Raw genomic sequence first — 23,375 nt, forward strand, 5'->3', positions numbered from 1 at the left:
ATTACACCAAATAAGAATATAAAGACCAACTATATTCTCTTCATGTATAATGTGTTGTGGTAAGATTCAAAAAAAATTAACTTACTTTATAGTAAGGGAAAATTAGATTTTTAATTCCAAATTTACAGTAAAAACATAACATTTTATAAAACTAAACAATTGACATAATAGTATAAAAATATGAAAAAAAACCAAAATACTATCCGCGCGTAGCGCGGACAAGGACCTAGTCTCGTGTAATAACTGGTAATACAACATGCACACAATCTACTTGATAATCATTCTAAATAAACCTGATTTATTTCTGAAAATAGTCATTTGTCACTGTGGAATGATGGAATAAGTTGCAAAATCATAAGAAACATGATATATTGTTGTTGTCATATTGCACTATTTCATTTACAATTAGTATCTTAGTTATATATATAATATATATATATAATATATATTGATGATACAGTTTATTACATGTTTAATTTATTGCATCTCTCGTTCATAATCAAACTTTCAATAAATAATACGATTGTATTTGTTAATCACGAACGAAGATGATGGATGTAATAGAAGAATTATAGATAACTACATACACAAAAGCATAAGTCGTTCAAAAAAAGACAGTATTAGAGCATCTCCAATCCACTTTATTTTTTACTTTAAAATAGAGTTTAGAGTAAAAAATGTTCTAATAGTACTCCATTTCTCACTCTAAAATAGAGTGAAAAATAGGTTTACTCCAAATATAGAGTAATTTTTTTTTTGTTCATCACTCTATTTTCTACTCTAAAATAGAGTATCATTGGAGCAAACTCAAACTCTATTATAGAGTTATTCTATTTTAGAGTAGAAAATAGAGTAAGCCATTGGAGATAGTTAGGTAAGTAATAAATTGACTAATCAACCACAATGGGTGATTGGCAACAAATAATGGGAGTTGAATTTTATGTTAGCTGTACAAGCTACGTTACAACCGAACTTTTTCTTCAGTTTTGTTTTAGTAGTATCATATAAAACATTTAAGTTAGGCTTTGGAAGTTTTTTGTTCTTACAGAAATATTACAAGTACTCATTAGCAAAACTTGAATGACACAAAGCTCTTTTTAGTTTTGGATCATATGAAAAAGGGAAAACATGAAAAGCCAATGCTTTTGTGAATGCTTTGTTCGCATTATCACTTTTTATCCTTGCTCGGAGATTGTCGGCTTACATTCGTTAATGTAGTATGTCCAATCTCTCCACATCAATAGAGGTTTTGTTACACATTTCTACTAACTTAAGATATCATAAAAAATAATCATACAATCAAGAAATTTCATGAATTGTACTATTTTCATTCTTTTCAAGTCAACACGAAATCAATGTCTATTACATCATATTTTTATGGATACGCTAGCTACTTACAGCTTCGATTACACATATGTACCATAAAATTGCCAAACAGGAACCGAATGATCAGGAAAAAAAATCCACACAGTCCACATTCCACACTCCTTTTACATGTCAATTCCCCACTCTACCACTCATGACTCATCACGTATGTTTTGACACATTGTTAGGTATACATTATTAATTTGTAACGGTTTTTGTTACATATTTGTTGTCCTCTATTTAGACGCCTGTTTATAATCTGAGAGGTAAGTAAGATTTAAGTTGTTTAGTCAAATTAAGTGCACACTTTGAAGAGAGGGAACATGCTTTAAAATTATTGTAATCACACCACTTTAAAAGTGTTAATTTCTACTTTCTCCATCTTCTGGCTGCGTATATTAAATTTATTATTTAATATTATCAACATTCTTGATCACTGGAACCATATAGAGCTAATTACAATTCGAATATATGTAGTATATACTACATATATGGTTAGTGCACAATAATATAAGGTTAATGTTTATTAACTATATAATGCCTTAATGATGGCATGAATTATTAAGCGTTTATATATATGTGCATTGAGCTAGTGGACTTACATACTTATTAGTCAAATATTCTTATGTTATACAACATTTTTACCAGCCAAAAGACTAATTGACTGGCAATTGATATACATCTCATGCAATGATGATAAAGACAATATTAAATTTGTATTAATCAAGGCACTAATCAACAAAAGTTTTGAGTGATAATTAGAAGCGCGTCCCCTACCACATCCAGGAATTCTAACCAAATTTTTAAATGGAAAATCGACCTTATTAACATGCCACATATAATATCAAACCCTAAAAAGTCAATTAATATTAATTACTATGAATGCAGCATTTATAACGCTTTTGATTTGTTCTTAAACCTAGAATTAAAAGAAACGTATCATTCAAACTTCAAATAGCTTTCTTACTGCTGAATTAGACCAATTATAGCAAAATGAACTGCAAAGTCTGATAAAAATAACTACTATATAAGTTACTAGGGGTTTGCCCGCGCTTCGCGCGGGATTGTTGACTTTAAACACCACAGTTCAGTCCACCCCGGCAGAAAGTTTGTATTCAAGAGAGAGTGATTTTGAGTTATCTTAAGTAGTATGTGGATCATTTGAAAAAAAAATGTTGGGTGACTGATCGTTTAATTTGAACCATCAGTTGATATGTCATTGTATGTGTGCATTGAAGTGATAGTTTTGGTGTAAAAGACGGCAAAATGTTGTGTGGTTGTGGCGTGTAGTGACATGGCTGAAATCAGGAACGTCCATAGCTAAATGCTTTGAGGCTCTGTTTTCTGAAAGGAGGTGAACCTTTTTTTCTAGAGCGTAGTCCAAGAGGCTGATCTATATTAGCCAGAGACCATTTGGCATGGAAGTTGAACCCAAGAAACTGTTGCAAGCCTCATATTGGTTGCTTACCTGCAACATTTTATACACACTTGTTAGTTGTACGAACCATTGTGCCTTAAAAAAACACTCAAATGCGGATGGAGTTCTGGTGTTTGATGCTAAATAGAGAAAATAAAGCAAAGAAGTGAATAAATCGTAACGACACCATCTTTGACTGGTTTATGTTAAGGAAAAGACCAATATGTCGCCGCATATCTGGTTGCAACCGAGGGCCATCGAAATCTAAACTTAAAAAGGCCAAAGGTGATAACTTTTGGATTACTCATCAAGTTTAAAACAAAATGTGACGGAAAACAAAAATTGAACCAAAAAACAAATCCAGTTTCCATAGCTAAACCGAATTCACTGAAGGTACATGAAACTTAGATTGAAGAACATTCAAAATCAGTTAATCTGAAGAAGCAGACACAGATTTTTTTTCTTAAAAATTCCCCATGTATGTTCACTTGAAGCACTTCTCCCAGCTTCGCTTCCATCCTCCAAGGCTCCAACAATGTCCTCGTAATCCTCTTGCTTTTATTTTATATATAAGCTTTGTTACATAGCCAAAACAAACGAATAGAGACAGATTTGAACGTAAGTCAGAGATGGATTCTTCCTTTTCCATCTACACCATGCCGTGCGAGGGTCTTAGGGACCTAAGACAAATTTTAAAAATAAACTTATTACAACTATTATAAAAACAATTTTGCAATATGATATATCGCTTTCACCAAATACACAAATCTAACGCTGTAAAAGAATAAAATTATGATATATTATGTCATATAAGTTTATGCTATATTATGTTATATAGGAAAAAAAATACATGAATTCTGAAGGTTAGTTAGTCTACTATGTAGAAAGGTTTTTTAAAAAATAAGTCTGAACCATTAGATTATAAATTATTTTAAATTTTAGGACCTTAAAAAATTCATATTAATCGGGGGCCTAAAGCGAATGTCTTTTTCAATACACTGTAGGCATGCCTCTGACACCATGTCCACGCACGTCTCAGGACTTGCGTAAATTGTATATATAAAAGGAAAAACTATGGTAAATTAATACTCGGTTTCCAAAATGAATATATTAGATTCATTGGTTCACCTGATCGTTACGGTCTTATGAGATCAGGTCGTCACAAGTGGCGTCTTTTAGCATCGCCTTTGAGAATTTGTGTTACAGGGATTAGAGTTTGACAAAGGGTTTTGACACACAAAACCACATATCATTGACAAAGAAAACATACCAGAACATATGCTTGAACATCATGGAGGTTATAGCTTGTCCTGAACAACATAGAGTGTAGGAAAAAGATGTGATGCAAGATCTGTATTTAGTCTGTCTGCCATTTGAAAGTTAACATTAGTATGTAACCTAAACGGCTTTATAAGCACTGCAAGTGTTAATAAGTTCTATGTTATATGCAAGAGTGCATGATTACCGACTTTACATATACACGTGATGTTAATGTTTTATTTGGAAATGATTTGCATTACTAATTGGAACCACAACCAAGACGCTGAGGTTTTTTAGAAAAAAAAGAGGAATAGATTTAAACGAAATTGAAAAGATGCTTTATTACTAATCGAAACAACAACCACTACACTGAGTTTAATAAAAAAGGGAAATAGATTAAAAGAAAAGTAAGAGATGCTAATGCATTATTAGATAAAGAGAAGACGTGGTGAGTTAAAAAAAAAAAAAAGAGAAGACGTGGTTGTTAAAGTCCTAGTAGTGGACTCATTCCAAACGTGCTTTCTTAGGAGCATTCTCATCCGAAGCAGTTTGTTCTTTCTCTGATGCTGTACGTCCGGCAAGTGAACCATCAGATGTAGATAGCTTGTCTCCAACATTGCAAGTGTTATCAACTTTGGGCTCTGAACCTTATGCCATAACTTCAGGTTTCGCTGCTTCAAGGACCTGTGCACCTTCCTATTAATAAGGCAACAAACACAGAGGTTATATATTTTAGATAGCAGCAAATTTACATTAGGCAAAGAGATCAACATTTACAACAAAGGATGGGGAGAGATCAAATATTTTAGATATCAGCAAATTCACATTAGGTAAAGAGACAAAAAATTAACCACAAAGGCTAGCATAGGTGCAAGCTCTCACGCCGGGAAAATACGAGAAATGTGAAGGTTTGGTGCTTTAAAGTTAAATTGAAATCCTTTAATCTGAGCAGGAAGGTGTAGGCAGTCCCAACATTCTCAGAAAGGGAGCGGGGTAGTTCACTATCAACCTCTAAGCATCAACACTTATTCCCTGCAAACCGGTTAACAGAATTATACATGAATCATTACGCAAAGTAATAGTAAAAATTAATAGCTAGTGGTTGATTATAGGTGATACCACAATCTGTGCAGCCTGAGAAGCCTGAATGTTCGGCAGTCTAGCTACTTCCATATCAAAACCAAGGAAAGCCGTTGTATCAGTGTCGTCTGAGACAGTAAATATCATCCGGTACCTATTGTAAGGGAAAGGATATTACTACAACATTAGTGTCTGGAAACATATGGCATTTGCTTCTATTACGGGGAAAGATACACAGATCCAAATTACTTATTTGAGGGCAGCCGCAACATTAGTTTCATTACATGCGAGGCATGTGAATGAAGATATCTCTTGGGAAAGTTTCTTTGAACACCCACCACAGTCAATATAACACCAACCGTCATCTTGCTGAATTTCTAGCCGTACAGAAAAAAATAATTATCTGTCAAGTGTAGAAGAAGTACACAAATCAGAAGAATAATATCAAAGGATTTAAATTTAAATTGACAAGACTTCAACTGAGGGTCAGTAGCAATAATAAATTGGTTAAGCTCAGAAACGGTAAGAGGTTCAATGGGCATGAACCACCTTTAACGAAGACGCTGTATAGTTTGTACCATTACTTGTCAATATGTAAGTGTATGAGCATGGAAAGACAGTCAACAAAAAGGAAATTTTATTTCATTAGGAGTAGACCAAGTTGCATTTATCTAATTAGAGTAAGGGAACTTACTTGTCAAACTCTTCTTTTCCTGCAGCTGTTACGTTTAATGAGTTTATGTTAACACATGCTATCAAAAAATCACATACACTACTCAAATTCAAGATACATACCAGGAAGTTGTTTGTTGGTGCTTGCCAGTGCAAGTAACTTGTCGTGTGGTCGGAATCGAAACAGTTCAGTAGGTCTGGGCCTAACGGGATCTGTTAATTTTTTGGAACTTACCGTATTGAGAGGGGGGCATAGACAATCGGAAATTGGGGTTAGTCCGGGTTACATCGAAACAGTTGAGCGTGTAGACAGAACCTTCGTTGAAGGGGTTCCTGAATTTGGGTATGCGACTCGAACTAACAGATCCTTGCATAATCGTTGGCTGTTTGAAAGGAGAAAATCAGAGGATTAGAAAATCAGAATCGATGTTAACGTCAGGTTTAATCAGAGACGGAAGTGCTTACCTGCTCATCAATGAGTAGCATGTCAAGACTCAGTCGTTCATCGCCTTTCCTCACATTCCTGGTCTCCCAAACATCGGCAAACGAACCTCAGAAGTGTTGGAACAGCAACCGAATTTAAAATCAGCAAGGAGGATGAAGAAATTCGCCATCGTCGATAAGTAGAACAAACTTTTCTTCTGGATCTCAGTGAGGTTTTTCTGTTCATCGTTGCTAGAGGGATTATTTATACTGCTAGCTTCAGGCGGTTACTTTGGATGCTAAGAGGTCGAGTTAATGCTTTACAGTGGGAGTAGTGGCTTTATCACGTTAAAGCACAGATTCAAGGACATTAAGTTACGTGAGTTGATTGAAGCTCTAGGATACTGGAGAAATCAGATTCAAACATACGAAAGAGAAGGTGAGAAGACGATGAAAAAAAACCTAATAATTCACAGGGCCAACCACAAGATGAAACTGGGCCTGATAATAAGTATTGAAAACCAATCGGAAGATGAGACAGAAAACCCATTACAGACAAGACACAGTTTCAGACGCAGATTGTTTCAATGGATGAAACGTGTCAGAATTTGCCCTCCTCTACCTGATGACGTGGCGCAAGGAGTGAGAGACAAAACTCTACTTTATTATTTAAGATATCTAGAATTCTTCTACTCCCTATAACATAAATTAAATTCTTATAAGCTAACCTGATTTTCTCAAAATCCCTTATATATTAATTGAGGAACATTTCAAAAGATGTAACCTCAATTTTGTATTAATTAAAAGAGGCCCCAATGCATAGGTGGCACTCAATTAGGTAGTCAATTACATTCAATTGAAAAATAAGTAGGTCCACATTCGATTTTTATATGTTGTTAAATACATAAGTTGGTCAAACTATATGATATAATGATATGATATGATATTTTCTTTCCTTAAATAAAACCTACGAAATTACCATAAATGACTAATATATATATGACAATTAATGAGTTTAATAATAAAGATTTGATAACAATGTATATCTCCTCCATCATTTTTTGTTTAATTTTATATTATTAAAATAAATTAAACAATCAAATTAGCTATAAAAATAAAATTTAGATTTTTTCGTATATGTTATATTTTGAATTTTTAAAAACGACAATAAATGACTAAAACTATTAAAATTATTATGTTAAAAATTAATGATCAATGGTTTAACATTTTTATTATAAGAAGATACACATGATTTTAAAACCATATGAGTAAAAAATATCATTTAATAATAAAATAAATAAATATATATATATATATATATATTAAACACTATATACCATAAGATTACATAAATATTTTAATATTAAAACTTTCAATGAATTTTCAAGAACATTTATAAATTATAAACTTATTAAAAATTTCAGATTGAAAATTTTGTTATCGATGATTTAAATATTTTGTTATAAAACGATACGAATGATCATAGAACCGTATGATTATAAATTCTTATTTAATAAATAACTATACAAAATATACTATTCCTAGAAAAATAGGTTGGTCCATCTTAACTTATATTACACTTTTTATTAAACTAACTATCGAATTGATAAATAACGTACCAAAAAATGTTTTGCATTTTCCTTAAATAAAAGCTACGAAATTACCTAATATGATTAACATATATGTGAAAATTAATTATAATGAATAATATATATTTGATAACAATTTTTGTATCTTAGTTCTTTTTTTAATTTTATATTATTAAAATATATTTAAAAATCACATTAAATATATAATAAAAACATTTATAATTTTTTTTATATGTTATATTTTGAATTTTTCAAAACGTCTATAAATTATTAGAAATTTGAAGATCCCCACTCTGAAAATTTTGTGATCAATAGATTATTTTTTTGTCATAATAAGTTACAAATGATCATAAAATTGTATTAATATGAACTTTTATTTAATATTATAAGAACATACACATTATTTTAAAACCATATGAGTAAAAAATATCATTTAATAATAAAACATATATATTTATATATATATATATAGATTATACTATATACCATAAGATTACATCAATATTTTAATATTAAAACTTTCAATGAATTTTCAAAAACATTTATAAATTATAAACTTATTAAAGATTTCACATTGAAAATTTTGTTATCGATGATTTAAATATTCAGTTATAAAATGATATGAATGGTCATAGAACTGTATGATTATAAATTCTCATTTAATAAATGACTATATAAAATATACTATTCTTAGAAAAATAGGTTGGTCCATCTTGACTTACATTATATTTTGTATTAAACTAACTATCGAATTGATAAATAATCTACCAAAAGTTTTTTTGCACTTTCCTTAATTAGAAGCTACGAAATTACCTAATATGATTAACGTATATATGAAAATTAATTATTATGAATAATAAATATTTGATAACAATTTTGGTATCTTAGTTCTTTTTTTTTAATTTTATATTATTGAAAGATATTAAAAAATCACATTAAATATATAATAAAAACATTTATATTTTTTCTTATATGTTATATTTGAATTTTTCAAAACGTCTATATATTATTAGAAATTTGAATATTCCCACTCTGAAAATTTTGTGATCAATAGATTATTTTTTTGTTATAATAAGTTACAAATGATCATAAAATATAACGCATATGAATTTTTATTTAATAAATATTCAAACTATGTGACTTAAAACAACAAGATTGGCTGATCAATTTAGTCGTCCAGTTGAAATCTTTCAAAAGTATGTGAAAGACTAAAGTCAAAGTAAATATGGATTTAGAATAGTAGTTATATTTTACTAACCAAATACCGAAAAAACCGAACCGAACCGAAACCAACCCGATATCCGGATTGAACACCCGTAATCCAAATGAAGCCAAACTATTGTTTCATTCTCCAAAATATAATAAAAATAATAACTTAATCCCGCGCAAGGCGCGGGTCTTATCCTAGTATATAGTATTCGCTATAAGCCTATAATATATAACCAATAATATAAAATATCAAGAGATCCTTTGAATTGCACATGTATATTCAGAGTTTGAATTTTGAACATACAAAACTGATTAATATAATTAGATGAGCAAGTACATTGGAAATATTGCAGTTAAAATTTCCTTGGTCGGATTTTTTTGACAAAAAATTTCCTTGGTCGCTATCTTAGTCTCCTCTCCTGGGCTAAGCTTTATATTCCATGTCTCCCCATTTGATATATATATTCAGTTTAGTTATATTTAAATTGCTATAAAACTTTAGAGTTTAGTTTCAGATTAATTATACTTGTACATTTAGTTATGGAAGAACCAATATAAGAACCACTTGAAAGGTTTATAACTTAGCTAGTATTGACCCTTGAGTATGGTTATAAATTATGATTGTCTTATTGTAGTAACATGGCCAATCACATTTATATACACACATTATTTGGTAACATATATGCTTTTCTATAGCGTGAGGTACGTGACCAATATATACAAGAGTTTTCTATATACAATCAAACATACAGACTTGCATCAGTTTATAACAAACGAAAACAAAATTGCAAATAATATTATGCTTATATTCTAATACTGGTTTTTCATTTTTTAATTTCTCATTTGTTTGAGCCTCGCAAAAATAAATACGACAAAGAGTTATTATATAGCCAATCTAAACGACGGAGCCTTCGTGGATCGTTGAAAGCTTCAGCCTAAACGATCGAACCGCCAACTTTGCTCGCCTCGAAGTATGCCTTCTCAAATTACGTACCGAACCGGACCGGTTATAACCACTCGAAGCCTTATACGTCGCCGTTCTCTTCACCAACGGTCTTCCCTTACTAACCGCCGTTGACTCGCTTGCTTCTCCGTTAACGGCAGCAACGGAACCGTTAGGCTGATGATTAAGCGTCATGATCGGCGAGATCCTCCCCTTTTTACGCCGCCGAAAATCTTTCCCGACGGAGTTTTGTATCGCGACGCTTGCTTTGACGGCGAGAGCCGCCATGTCCGGCGCCGTCAGACGGTTCCGCCGTTTGGAGATCGGGAGGACGAAGTAGATCTGCTCGGCGTGAAGCGGCTCTTCCGATTTGACCGCCGGGATGAAATCGTCGTAGTGGAGAGAATCCGAATCGCAGATGAAATAAGAGGAAGACGCCGCCGCCGCCGCCGATGATTCAGCTTCAAGGACCTGAGATGCTAGCACCGGAACATTGTATTCCCGTAGATCGCCGTTGACGGAGACGATCTTCACCGTTGGGGGAGAATTGGAGTCTCTCCGATTGAGCGATACACAGATTCCCATTTCAATGGATGTGAAAAAAGTCAAGAAGAGATTTGAAATCGAATGAACGAGTAAAGCACAAGAAAGAAAGATTCAAGAACAGTTGGGTTATATATAGAAGAAGAAGAAGAAGAAGTAAGACGAATTCTAAACCGGCTAATCAAATTCGAATTAATAACCCGGTTAGGGTCGGGTATAACTTTCGGTGATGTTCAGAGAAATATTGATTGATGGTTAAATATCGAATTCATTCGTCTTCACACGGTGTTTGTTTGTTTTTTTTCTTTTGTCGGTGGTTGTTTATTATACATTTCTATAATTAACGAATTAGTTACAACATATCAGTGTATATATAATCAACATGTATGAAAAGTATCAGTGATGACCTAAATAAGCATATCAATATATCATCAACATGTATGTAAACTATCAACAAAGATCTAGTCGATAAGCATATTAATATATCATCAACATGTATATAAACTATCAACAAAGACCTAGTAGATAAGCAAATCATTTTATCATCAACACGTATGTAACGTATAATCAGCAAAGACTTAATTAAATTTAAAAATCCAACTGTAATTGCAAATAATGGCCAACCACATAAACAATTTAATTATAATTCGGCTTTGACATTTCTCAAATAACCTATAGCTGGATAATTTATGTAAAGAAGCATATGTTAATATGTTGGATAATTTGATTTTATATGTAAATCTAACATGCACGTCGGCACATATGCATGTATGTAAATTTGCTTTTAATCGTGTGTGTCAACAGACTCAATACTCACACATGGCCGATGATTAAGTCTAATTCTGATATCGTTGTTCCAGCAACTTCGTGTGCATGGATAATCACAAGAAACACACACGAGAAAAGGATCTTCACACGAATCAAATTAAATGCATGATATTAAAAGTTCATAATTAGGGACCAGGAAAATGAATATGGTTTAGCGTCCGATGTTCACATGTTAACGCGACAAGTTCGTGCTTATCAACAACTATATATCTCCTCTATTAAAAAAAAACAACCCTTATATCAGACAAACATATTAAACTATTATTAAAACAAATTTCAAGTAAGACGGCATATATGATATATAAACCAGCTTGTGTCGACAGAACCTCTTTGCACGTCGTCTTGTTCCTTTACCAGAAGTATTCCTAATTTTGCCTTATACAAATTCGTGTTTGATTTCTCACTCTTAGTTACGTACGTGTTCCAAAATTTTCTAAACATGTTAATATTGAAGGTACGTAGGGTTTGAGATCAGGGCCTACTAATAACTTGGGCCAAACTGGGTCATCTAGTGGCCTTATATAAATTACTATAAATGATAGTTGTTCTTTAGGCCCATCGATACCAAAAACCATGACTCATTTTCTCGATCGTGCCTTCTTTAATGTTTTGTAATTTACACTTTTTAACATCACACACGTGCGTGTTGAAACGAGCATTTTCGTAACTGTTGATCTAGAATGTGTTCTGTTGTTTATGTGTACGAATCAAAGCATACAAATGTTATTGAGTTACCGGCAATCAGAGGCCTAACTAATATGTTAGCTGCCTTATCTAAAACCCCCAAATTTTTCAAAATAAATTTTACAGATCGTTTTTTAAAGTTTAAATCGACCATCCTCATTTCGCAGTACTGTATTAAATTTAAAATCCATTTAGTTATGGCCGGGTTTTTTCTATAATTTATTTTGCAACCCAAGCAGATGATCATAGATTACTTCCCCTAAAGATAAACTAAATACATGAAAATTGATCGATCTTCAGAATTTATATATGTTGTCAATAGTTGAAATTTCTTTGCCCACAAACTTCATTTCTTACAGAATTGATGCTTGCGAACCCCGCTCAAGTACAAGTCATCCACTTGAAACTAGTTTTTTTTTTCTTTTTGAACAAACACACATTTCATTAATCATAAAAGGTTCTACTGAATCAACCTCCAAATATTACAGACGAAGGATAAACCTAAACAAAATTACATCAAAATAAAAATTAAAATGATAGATATCAAACAAAATACTAAACACAGCTGGTCTAGACTCTTATGCTTTCAAGAGCTTGATGAGGGTGAGCGAAACCAACAGGATCACAAGGGATCTCATATTTAAAAACGTAGCTGTCATAACTGCGAAGCGGACGGCAAAGGCCTCAGCCATAAGCGCCAAAGAGACAAGTTTACGGGACTCGCATAAGCAGGAGAGCAATTGTCACAAGGAGAACCAGAGTAAATCACTCCTAATCCACAATCACCCGAGAGAGAATCCCATGCAGCATCAACATGGCAAGTAGCCACAGAAGGCAGGATTGAGAGGGAAAATGGTGTTTGGAGTTCCCTTGGGCCGGGGAGCCACATTGGGTACTTTGGTTGATAAACGTTGAGAGCTCTACCATTCTCGTGCATCGGTAATGGCCTCGGTGATGATCTCCATGTCGGAGTAGATACAGTCCTCGAAGAATGAGTTGATATAGTGAATATATTCTTATGCCGTATAAATTCATCTCTGATCTATAGAATGAGTTGATATAGTGAATATTAGAAGATAGAAACCCACGGATCAGTAATGACGTTAGCAAGGTAGTGTACAGTCTTGCATATGTCTTATGAGAAAAAGACTAGGATAGCACCAAACCAAGTTTTTGTTCCCAAAGTAGCACTCAAGGCTCAAAGTCACAAAAATAGGTTTCATTAAAGAGGTAAATATACACTTATACCCCTTGGGTTAATTAATCCAAACCTTAGGGTTTAGAGTTAAGGGGGTGGGATTTTGGAATTAGGGTTTAAAATTTTATAAAAAATAAATACTAAAATAAAAAATAAAAATTTTAAAAACAGTTTCAAAAAGTATTTTTAAATTATAAAAAGAAAATTTGAAAAAAAATAAAAAAAAATTTCAAAAAAAAATTTATAAAAATTTGAATCTGAAAACATATAATCTGAAACTATAAAAAAATTTTTTTTTATTTTTATTTTATTTATTTTTATTTTATTTATTTTTATTTATTTTTATTTATTTTTGTTTATTTATTTAATTTTAAACCAAGGGTATTAGGGATATTTTACCCTTTAATGAATGTCATTTTTGTGACTTTCTCCTTCTAGTGCTATTTTTGAGACATAAACTTCAAAAGGTGCTATTATTGACAATTGCCCATGTCTTATTGCGAAGCTGAAAGCTATCCTTGCCAAACTTTTGTAGTGTACCATACTGTATGAAGAAGCGTGACTAACTAGATTTCATTGTTAGGGTAACTTATAAGAATATGAAATGTAAGAGCAACAGATAATATTATAAGACACGACCGTCTACCGACAGCGTCTAACACAATAAAAGAGCAGCAATACGTAATTTAGTGATACCACGAGTTTGCCTGAAAACGGATATTTGATTAGTATGCTGTGAAATAGTGAAATAGTAGAGTAGCTCACTGAATATAATGAAAAAATAGTTTTAATAAACCTACTCATAAAATTAGTTCTCAGAAAAACCTACTCATAAAATTATTATAAACCACTAGAATATAAGTTTAATGAACTAATGAAATTTAATATAAATATTTTTAAAACATAATTCTAAAAATATTCTGAATGGTAACAAATATTTGCCGTTTTAAAACATCAAAATATAAAAGGTAATATTAATATACTATCAATAATCCATCACATATTTCTACATTTGTTAATGATATTTTATAGTGGCTTATGTTATTTTTTTCCGGACGAAATTCATTCTAAAATGAAATACATGAAATTCAAAGCCACGGTGATCTGAAGATTTCTCTATGAGATGAATCTTCTTGTTCTCGTCGGTGATGTTCTTGTTTTTGATTCCGGCGTCGCATATGTCCTTCCGATGGTCGTCCGGCCTCTGCTTCCGGTGCTCTCCCTTTCTGTCGGTGATGAGTATCCGGCTTCTGACTCCGCATCACATCTTTCACTCGCGAGTGCTCGAGCTGTATGACGGTTTGGTGTTGTGTATGATGGCCTGAGTTTGGATGAATTCTCGATTTCATTTGTTTAACGTTCTCCGAAGCTCAGACGGTTAAGTGGTGGATGCTGAATCGCTTATACCTTCAATACAGTCGTTGGAGGTGGTTTTTTCAGTGGTCATGGTTAATTCCCGGTAGTTTCCGGTGGTCAGGTGAATTGGATGATCCGGTGACGATTTTATTTCGTTAATTTCCGGTGATGGCTCGTGATTCCGGTGTGATTCCGGTGTGAATCCGGTGGAAGTCCCGGCGGCAGTTTCGGTGGAGTCGGTGGCGTGTCCACGCGTCTTTTTTCTGTGTTTCGTGTTTCTTCGTGGAGGTGGAAAGGGTTGTGACTGGGCCACTCTCCTTTTCTTTTTTGGGCTTGTATTTGGTGTTTGGGCCTGGTCTTTAAGGCTTTTGTGTTTCATATGGTTCTTTGTTGGCCTTTTTAGGTCTTTAATAATATGAGAAAAAAAAAAAAAGCTGGTGAGATAAACTGGTGGTATACTGAGAAAACTCAAGAAATAAGAGTCTACAAAAAAGCGGTAACTAGAATTCATTCCAGAGCAACTTACGGAAATAAATCATATAATCCGATGTTAATTAACATCTTGGGAGACTGAACAAGATAACCTCACCCAAGGCCTCACGTGGTCACCTCATACCCTTCCTACGTACGTGTTCTGAAATGAATGGTTTTATTAGACACGTGTTGTACTCACAGTGACGAGGACGCTCAACTAGTTGGAAGTTCGGCCAATTGATAAGTAAAAAATAACCCCTTCGGTCATTGCGTCAGCCAGCGCCGCTGCTCAGCGAGGCCGTCTGAAGGATTACGTGCCAGAGCCACCGTTATTGGCGCAGTACTCTCTTGCGTACGTGTTTTTGTGTAAATGATAGTTTAAAAATAGTCACGGTTTTATTCTTTTTTTTTTGTCATCTCGTTTCATTGATATGACCAAACGGTCAACAAAGTACAAAAGAACAAGAAAAAGAGGCCTAAAAAGAACAAGGCCCAGACGAAATTATAAAAGAGGGACACATCATACAGCCCAACCATAAAAGCCCAAATGATGAAAGATGCATCTCCGCGTGACAGCACAAAGCCACGTGCCTTGCCGAAAGCAAAGGAGAACCAGGTGGCTCAGAAGCAGAGACGCCGTCGACTTCACCGGCTCGGAGATCATCGTCAGATGTCTAATCGAGCACTCCACCGGAACACACCGGAACAGGAAGCTCGAGACTAGAACAAATGACAACGGTGATAGATTTGTAAACGCTCAAGAGAGAAAAACTAAAAAAACCAGATCTGAACAATAACAGACATCGGAGATGAGCGATGAAAGTTATACGAAAAGCCGGCCATGAACGGTGCTGTGGAAGCCATCGCATGCCGGAGACAAAGCCAGCCAAGCAAGTCTGAAGGAGCCATCGCTTGCTGGAAGATAAACCGGCCAAGTCGTCGCTGAAGAAGCCGCCGCTTGCCGGAGTCGAAGCCCGATCACCGGGAGTCAGAGCCGGAGAAGAAACCGGCAACCATGAACGTCTCTCGTCATTACCTTTGTATAAGATTTTAAAGGGAGAACAGAGGGAAGAGAGAGAGCGTTCCCTATTGGCTGTCACGGTTTTATTCAAATACGACTAAAAAGTAATGAAAATTTATGTCGGTACGTATATGTTCTTTCTATTTATAGACTTGGACAGCGATCAACCAATTATGCATATACGTTGTGGTGGCCTCCACAGTTTCAATTAGGCCTCTGTATAAATTTATCATTTTAGTTATTTTCTTTGATAAGTTACAAACAGGAGCAAGATCACCAACAAGCAGAATAATAAAATGATCAAATAGTGAAAATAATCAAAATTGATTCGTGGATTACTAGAGCTAATATGACATTGAATAAGATGCCATATAAAGGTGATGAACACCCGTATCTTAATGGTGGCGGAGAATCACAGCCTTTCAGATTCCACACGGCTATCCACTAGCTTACTTTTTTAAAAGTATGTTGATCGTTGATACAAATAACATTCCTTGGCGTACTATTACAATATTCTTCTTGATAACGTCAAGCTATAACAAATCAATCAACATTATTGAAAACAATATATTTCTGTGTCACTCTTACGACTTTTAAGACACAAAATGCATATATAAGTATATGATGACCTCACCATTTCAATTATATACTCTCTTAAAATAGTTTAAAATCAAGTAAGGATAGGTGGACTATTAGGTATGACCTCACCCTTTAAATTCTATACACAATGGCGAAGACATTAGCTGCACTAGACAACACATCAGCGTTTATATATACTCCTGTTATTACAGTTTTACTTCGTATTATTACAGTATGAACAAAAATAATTTACACATTACATTACAACACAACACAAAGCCATATGCTTTTAAGCAAAGCGAACATCAAAACTATATAACCTAAATTCTTCTATATTTATATAAAAATGTATCTATGTATGTGCTTAGTCTTGTTTCCTTTATCTTATATGAAAAGAAACTATAAAAAAGAAGACTGCCATGTACAACTTTATGACTACATCCTAGATTTTACCCCAAGAGTTATACATTATAATATTGACGCGTATTATTACCCCATTTTCTATTTATATACTAATTTATTAAGTATTAATAATTTTTTATAATACTTAATACGGGGTTGTAATTAAGTAACTTTTTTAGAACGGAGCACGGTGCGGAATCCCCTTTCGTCTGCTTGAATTCCGATGATTATATATCGGAGGTGTTCCAGGAGAGAAACTGAAACCACCTTCATCGCCAGAGTTTGGAGACCGTTGATCACCACCTGGACCATAGTCATCAAACCTAACGGTAGAGATCGAGAGACCATTCATCAGACGGTTGAAAGCTTTCGTCTTACGCAGTTTAGTTGGTGTGGTAGCCTCATCTGATTCCAACCCACCTTGATAGTCTCTCCCGTGTTTCCCTTTCATAGAGAAGGTCAGACTTTGATCTCCTCTCTTCATTCCCCCGAGCTGAAACAGTAAAACCAACCAAGAACATACAGTCATTCCACGTGTAACATGCATCCACATAAATCATGAACAAAACTATACTATATAAATCATACGAAGTGACATATGTGATGGGTTTATGTTTTATACCTTGCAACCAAGAGAGCAGAACCGGAAAGAATCAAGAAGGCTTCTACAACATATTTCACAAGTGTTTGTAACACCTTTTCCGATTCTTGGCTGAGGTCTTTCATTGAGGAACACGATCCTTGCACTGTTGATTATATATGTCTGAACGCAGGAGATGTCTATGTACTTTTGTATCTCATTCACTCTCACCACGTTGTGGTAAGAAGATCTCCTTATCTGCAATTTAGTTTCATTTTCATTTACATTACGAAAATAAATAACCCAAATTTTTTTTTTTGAAGGAAAGAAAAAAGGAACGAGATATTAGACCTGAACAACACGATGGTCTTTATGTTTGACCAAACAGTAAGAGCAAAAAGCAGCTCCAGCACAATCGAGACAGAACATGTTGCATTCGTTTTTGTTAGAGTCGGCGTGGATCGAACATGGGATGAAGTAGCTGCCTCGTAGCATTGGCATTAGCCACGGTGGACTCGTATAGTCTTCTTCCTCCTCTGTTCTTATCATCGGGCCCTGAAACTTTGAAGTCAGAAACTGGAGAAGATAATAAGATAAACAAAACAAAAGGGTAAAAGAAGTATCACCATGACTTTCTTGTGATTGGCGTCGAAGGCTCTCAAGTTGAGCTTGTGGTTAGGGTTTTCGATAGCTAGATTTGCTAGCTCCACATTAGAAAAAACGTACGAGAAGGAGGAGGAAGAAGAAGGTAGATGAAGAGGTAAGTGAAAGGGGCGGCCCCGATAAGTTTATAAAGTTTATATTTCATAGGAAAACAATTTTCGAATATTTTTTAGTTGTTTTATATTTTTGTTACTAGTTAAAGGTATCTTTTCTGTTGCTCCTTAATATATTTAGTATTTACTGACTTCTCTACTTGGGAAATTTTCTGTTTGTTTTGTTCTTTAGTTAATTTCGGGAAATCATTATCTCTCTTTTTTCTAAGTCATCCAAAGACACACGTATCTATGGATATGCGCTTTGTTCGGAAACTCGCTAGGCGCAACGCGTGTGGATGATCAGCGCCTAGCGATTTATCGAAAAATCAGAAATAAATCTCAGAGTAATCGAGAATTTTTTTATGGTTATAGTACTCACTAGTACTTATCTTCATTTGTGGATTCCAAATATTATTAAAACTTAGGTCAATTGTTTTGTTTAAACCTTTTGGACCTACTAAAATATGGTGTTTTATAGTTTTTTATTATTTACTTTATTTTAATAAATATAAAAAGATACACGTATGTCTTCATCTTCTTCTTCTTTCTTTGGTTCTGCGATTAAACTATGGCCATCCATGGTTCTTTCTTTATTTTATTTTTTGTTTTCACTTGATTTTCTTGATTTGTACACTATAATTACATCAGATCTACAAATAGAAACATCTTCAGAGATTTTTGAGGTTTCTGGAAACAAAATTACGCGGCGGTAGTTAAAAGAAAAAAACATTATGCGGCCGTGTAATCTTAAACTACGTTCTGGGCGGTCAAAACGCGGATTAGCGTGGAATGCATCCGAACTGGCCAAACTCGCTACGGTGACCCAACGCTTCACGATTTTGCGGACGATTACTAGGCAACTCGGCCGCTTTTTAGAACAAGGGATATGCGTGTCTGTTGAGTGTGTTTCTACAAGACTTAAAAGGATTTATTTGTAAAGGTTAATTAATAACGTAAAATGTGATATTATTGTCCCCAAATGGACATAAATAATTGAGTTCCTTGCTATTTCCATCATCTATAAAAAAATTCATGCTAATTTTACTACTTCTGAACTTGTGTTATATGATGATTGATAGTTTACAATTTTTTGTTTATGTTTTTCTTTTCACGTATTATAACAGACAAACACATGTGGATGTCACGTCTAGTTAAGCCTTGAGAGTGATACTACAAAAATAAAGGAATAATCACACTTGAATTTGAAAAAGTCAAATAAGAAATGGGAATTAAGTATTGGTCACAATTAGAAAGACATTATCCTAATTCTTTGTCATAAAAGGAAATAGAGGTGGCGATAGATGAAAAGCCAAACAGATCGACGGGTCTGAGAAGAGACAGAAGAGAAGAGACTAGTCTAGTGACATCTGAGCCGTTGGATGAGAAGAGCCTTCTCGTCTCATCCTTTTTTTGGTGGGACGTGGCCGACGCTTTTGTCCCATCCGGTTCACACTTAACAGTCGTGGCGAACCCAGAGCTGTCGAATTTTTTTTTTTTTTTGTCAACTCTGATTTCATTTCATAAGCCCTCAGGCTAAAGATACATGAATCAGGTTTACATTAAAGCCCAAACAAAGATACCATTTACAAGTTAAATTAAAAGGCCCATATCCAATTCAGCAAAGTTTTCGGCCATCATTATCATCATAACTACGCGTCCATCCTTTAGGGCATGTTACAACGCGTGTTTTAACACGTGTCCCTCATGCACAAAGGTGTATTCTCCGATGACCGTAAGCTTTCCGCCGCCTGGGCTCCTCCGCGAAGATGGATGCATCTTTGTCTTTTCCATCACTTCCCGATCCCATCTTTCTCCAATCCTCCACCCAAACCATTGTTTATAGCCTGACTTCTGCATCGCCGATTTATAAGCTCTGGGAAAGACTCGAAATTTGATCCAGGGAAAGACTTTTATCGGACCATCTTCAAGATGCCGATTCAACTAAGCCTCCGAGAAATCACTCGAGATAAATCCAATAACTCATAATACCTTGTAGCAAGGAAACTTTACCCAATCGCCAATCATGGCTCACATCAGAGTGAGAGTAAAGATTGACTCCTATAAACAAAGTATATGGGGATAATCTTTGGGAGAAGAAAATCAGACTATAAACTAAACGGGATTTGAAGTAGTTTGCGAAGGGGGAGATTGAAATCACCGATCAAAACAAGATCGGATCTTTATTGATTCAAACCAAATCAGAAATAAGAAAGAGATTTGAAGAACAAAACTGATTTGATTTGAACAAACACAACAAAAGTCGCCTAACGAAAGTCTAATCGCCTAGCGAAGATGAAATCGATCACTTGATCGAAGATTATAATACAGAAACAAAAATCGAAAGTCTCATCTCCTTCTCCGTGAAAGGTCGTAGTGAGAGAACGGAGAAGAGGAGAGAGACTTTCTAGTGCCGAGAGCTGTCGAATTAATAGTAGGGTAGGACCTGCTTCCGGTCCATAGGTCAGCGTTTAGCTGCCACGTTATGTAACGTGATCCAAGAAATAATAATAGGAGTTTGTTTATACTAATTGAGAAGCAAATTAAATTTTAAAAGTGGAGGGTAATAATTTAGAAAGTCCGTGATTGTAATTTGTGTGGCATGCCGCATGCGTCGTTTTAATTTGTTAGATTCTCTGGTATGAGTCAAACCATGTCGGCTTTGAGAATCTCTTTGTACTTAGACGTCATTATGGGGAACGATGTATTTCAATTTTAATACTATGGTAACCGAAGAGTTATGCATCATCGTTGAAAATTAAATTTGCATAAGAGTAACAGAAATGTATCAAAGCCGGTGGTTGCTAACGTAGCGTTAAACAAACGAACATGGCAGAAATATAAAATCCCAAACTAACAACAAAAAGGAATCTGATTTAAATCAGAACTTTATGGAACATGTACAAGCCCAGCCTATATATCGCGTTGAGCATATGGAACATGTTATAGGCCCATCACAATAATTTACATTACATTTGTCTAAAAGCCCAATTCATTAAAGTCTGCAACCCATCAAAACCATTTGTCCTAGTAATATGGGGCTGTGGGGTGGAGTGGAGTCCTCAGAGTTGATGCTGTATTCATAAAAGGTCAACATTCTTAATAGCGGGAAACAATCTCGAGGGGAGATCCAGTGGCTCTTTCGTAAATAGTCGAGATACCGTAGGACAAATAAGAGAAGGGCAAGATTTAGTCAAAATCTGAAGAAAGACTGAGGACGAGATCAAGAAATAGCTTTACATGTCCTTCGGTTGTGGTTGTCCTCGCACATTAGAGCATCTCTAACCCATTGTTATTTCCACTTTTATAATATCATTTATAGATAAAATTGCTTTAACCCACATATATTTCTATTTTTATAACAAAAATTTATACTTTTTCTTGTACACTTAGAGATTGCTATTTTATAAGAATACATTAGAACGTATATCACCTCTATTATAAAGTTCATCTATTTTTGAGGTAAAAATAGCAAAATACATTAGAGATGGTCTTATCTAGACATCGAACCGGAACCGAAGCCGAACAATATAAAATCAAAACCAGACCGAAATTTATAAAAATTAAACGGTTCATGTTTTTTAAACCTAATAAACCAAAATTGAATTAGAACCACAATGGAATATTGAATTAGAACGCAATAGAAATCAAGTGATTGTCCGAATATATAAAATATAATAATTATTTAATTATATGTAATATAATTTATAAATTAAAACTATCCAAAAAAAACCGAATGCGAATATTTCTTTCGTTTTTTTGTGTTTAACTTAAGTTTTTGAGTTTTTCTTTTTGGTTTTTCAGCTTTAGACTTGAATTAAATCCGAACTGTTTTTATTCGGTTGTTTTCTGGTTTTATGAAAAAAAAATAGAAACTCAACCCAAACTTGATCCGATCTAGAAATGTCTGGTTTCTAAATATGTCAACATTTCAATCCGAAATAATCCGTATCGATTCGAACCGAGAACCGAAAACCAAGCGGTAGGTAATGTATGCAAACATATCTTTCAGAGCATTGTGAATATCGTCGTATTGTTTCCTTATTGGTTTAGTATATCTCTTGACCTACACGTTTCTTCTTCTCCTTCTTCTCCTTCTTCTTCTTCTTCTTCTTCTTAATGTAAAGATGGCGTTGATACAACTTTCTTTCTTTACTGATCTTTAACGTTTTTTAGGCAATGATGACGGTGAAGAACTGGTCCCAAAATGCTGGTTCTACTTCAACTTCAATTGGTAGACCTGCAATTCATCCGGCAATGGTGGATCTGAAAGGCAAAGCATACGAGTAAGCAGTTTCTTGTTATTATTACAAAAAGAATATGAAGGCACTTGCTTACATTGTTGCTACATGTAAATGGTTTTTTTTTTTTGGCAGGCTTTTGAGACAGAACGCAGACAAATTCTTGATGGAAGATCTGTACAGGAACCCAGGGCCGCTTCAGTACGATGGTCCTGGCGCAGATGCTAAAGCAGTGAGTCTCTGCGTTGAAGATCAAGATTACATGGGGCGTATCAAGAAGCTGCAAGAATATCTAGACCAGGTATGTGTTTTCTTTTACTATCGTTTCGAAATGATTGTATATTAATAATTATTTTGACATTTTGGTGGGTCTGGTCAGGTGAGGACGATAGTGAAGCCAGGATGTTCTCAAGACGTACTGAAAGCAGCACTGAGCGTGATGGCTTCAGTGACTGATGTTCTCACCACCATTTCTTCATCTTCAAATGGTGGTCAACAAACTGCTTAGAACGCAAAAGAAAGAGAGCCAGCCAACTCTTTATAAAAGCTTCAATGTTTTTTTTTGCATAAAAACTCTTTTCAATATCCCACATTTCGTGTTCTTGTTTTTTTTTTTAATTCTTAAACGATGTAACGTTTGTTGTGGGTTGAGTTTAGAAATCGAGAAAAACAAAGTTTTGAATTTATGTTATCAACAGACTTTATTTGTTTTCTAAATCTACCTACCATATTTATACATCTTTTGGGTTCGTTCCA

General features: G+C 34.3%; 3 protein-coding genes and 1 long non-coding RNA gene across 5 annotated transcripts; 1 reads left to right on the forward strand and 3 right to left on the reverse strand.

Moving 5' to 3' along the window:
• Positions 1 to 4,364: 4,364 nt before the first annotated feature.
• Positions 4,365 to 6,756, reverse strand: LOC103835764. 2 transcript variants are annotated; one of them, XR_004450171.1, is made up of 7 exons: positions 6,260 to 6,756; positions 5,918 to 6,177; positions 5,817 to 5,841; positions 5,372 to 5,499; positions 5,162 to 5,276; positions 4,894 to 5,074; positions 4,365 to 4,738 (listed from the first exon to the last, which is right to left on the reverse strand). It is a non-coding gene; the product is annotated as an uncharacterized LOC103835764 (long non-coding RNA). The 2 variants fall into 2 exon arrangements; XR_004450170.1 differs by having other exon boundaries at positions 5,372 to 5,525; positions 6,260 to 6,755.
• Positions 6,757 to 9,636: 2,880 nt separating this feature from the next.
• LOC103835765 lies at positions 9,637 to 13,135 on the reverse strand. Its single transcript, XM_033276324.1, has one exon. The coding sequence runs from the start codon at positions 10,541 to 10,543 to the stop codon at positions 9,911 to 9,913; it is 633 nt and encodes a 210-aa protein (XP_033132215.1). The 5' UTR covers positions 10,544 to 13,135; the 3' UTR covers positions 9,637 to 9,910.
• Positions 13,136 to 15,410: 2,275 nt separating this feature from the next.
• LOC103835766 lies at positions 15,411 to 18,712 on the reverse strand. Its single transcript, XM_009111953.2, has 4 exons — positions 18,250 to 18,712; positions 17,975 to 18,178; positions 17,666 to 17,881; positions 15,411 to 17,536 (listed from the first exon to the last, which is right to left on the reverse strand). Exons 1-4 carry the CDS (start codon positions 18,250 to 18,252, stop codon positions 17,219 to 17,221), a joined length of 741 nt encoding a protein of 246 aa, XP_009110201.1. The 5' UTR covers positions 18,253 to 18,712; the 3' UTR covers positions 15,411 to 17,218.
• Positions 18,713 to 22,430: 3,718 nt separating this feature from the next.
• Positions 22,431 to 23,355, forward strand: LOC103835767 (pyrophosphate--fructose 6-phosphate 1-phosphotransferase subunit alpha 1). The gene is made up of 3 exons (XM_009111954.3): positions 22,431 to 22,664; positions 22,755 to 22,920; positions 22,999 to 23,355. The coding sequence occupies exons 1-3, from the start codon at positions 22,558 to 22,560 to the stop codon at positions 23,125 to 23,127; spliced, it is 402 nt and encodes a 133-aa protein (XP_009110202.1). The 5' UTR covers positions 22,431 to 22,557; the 3' UTR covers positions 23,128 to 23,355.
• Positions 23,356 to 23,375: the final 20 nt, after the last annotated feature.

Source organism: Brassica rapa, chromosome A08 (assembly GCF_000309985.2).
Source record: "Brassica rapa cultivar Chiifu-401-42 chromosome A08, CAAS_Brap_v3.01, whole genome shotgun sequence".
NCBI lineage: Eukaryota > Viridiplantae > Streptophyta > Magnoliopsida > Brassicales > Brassicaceae > Brassica > Brassica rapa.

Coding starts and splice junctions, on each gene's coding strand:
- LOC103835765 (XM_033276324.1), bottom strand. CDS start 10,543: ATGGGAATCTGTGTATCGCTCAATCGGAGAGACTCCAATTCTCCCCCA.
- LOC103835766 (XM_009111953.2), bottom strand. Junction 17,882..17,974: donor AAGACCATCGTGTTGTTCAG/GTCTAATATCTC, acceptor ACTAAATTGCAG/ATAAGGAGATCTTCTTACCA. Junction 17,537..17,665: donor TCTGCTCTCTTGGTTGCAAG/GTATAAAACATA, acceptor TTACTGTTTCAG/CTCGGGGGAATGAAGAGAGG.
- LOC103835767 (XM_009111954.3), top strand. CDS start 22,558: ATGATGACGGTGAAGAACTGGTCCCAAAATGCTGGTTCTACTTCAACT. Junction 22,665..22,754: donor CTGAAAGGCAAAGCATACGA/GTAAGCAGTTTC, acceptor TTTTTTTGGCAG/GCTTTTGAGACAGAACGCAG. Junction 22,921..22,998: donor TGCAAGAATATCTAGACCAG/GTATGTGTTTTC, acceptor GGGTCTGGTCAG/GTGAGGACGATAGTGAAGCC.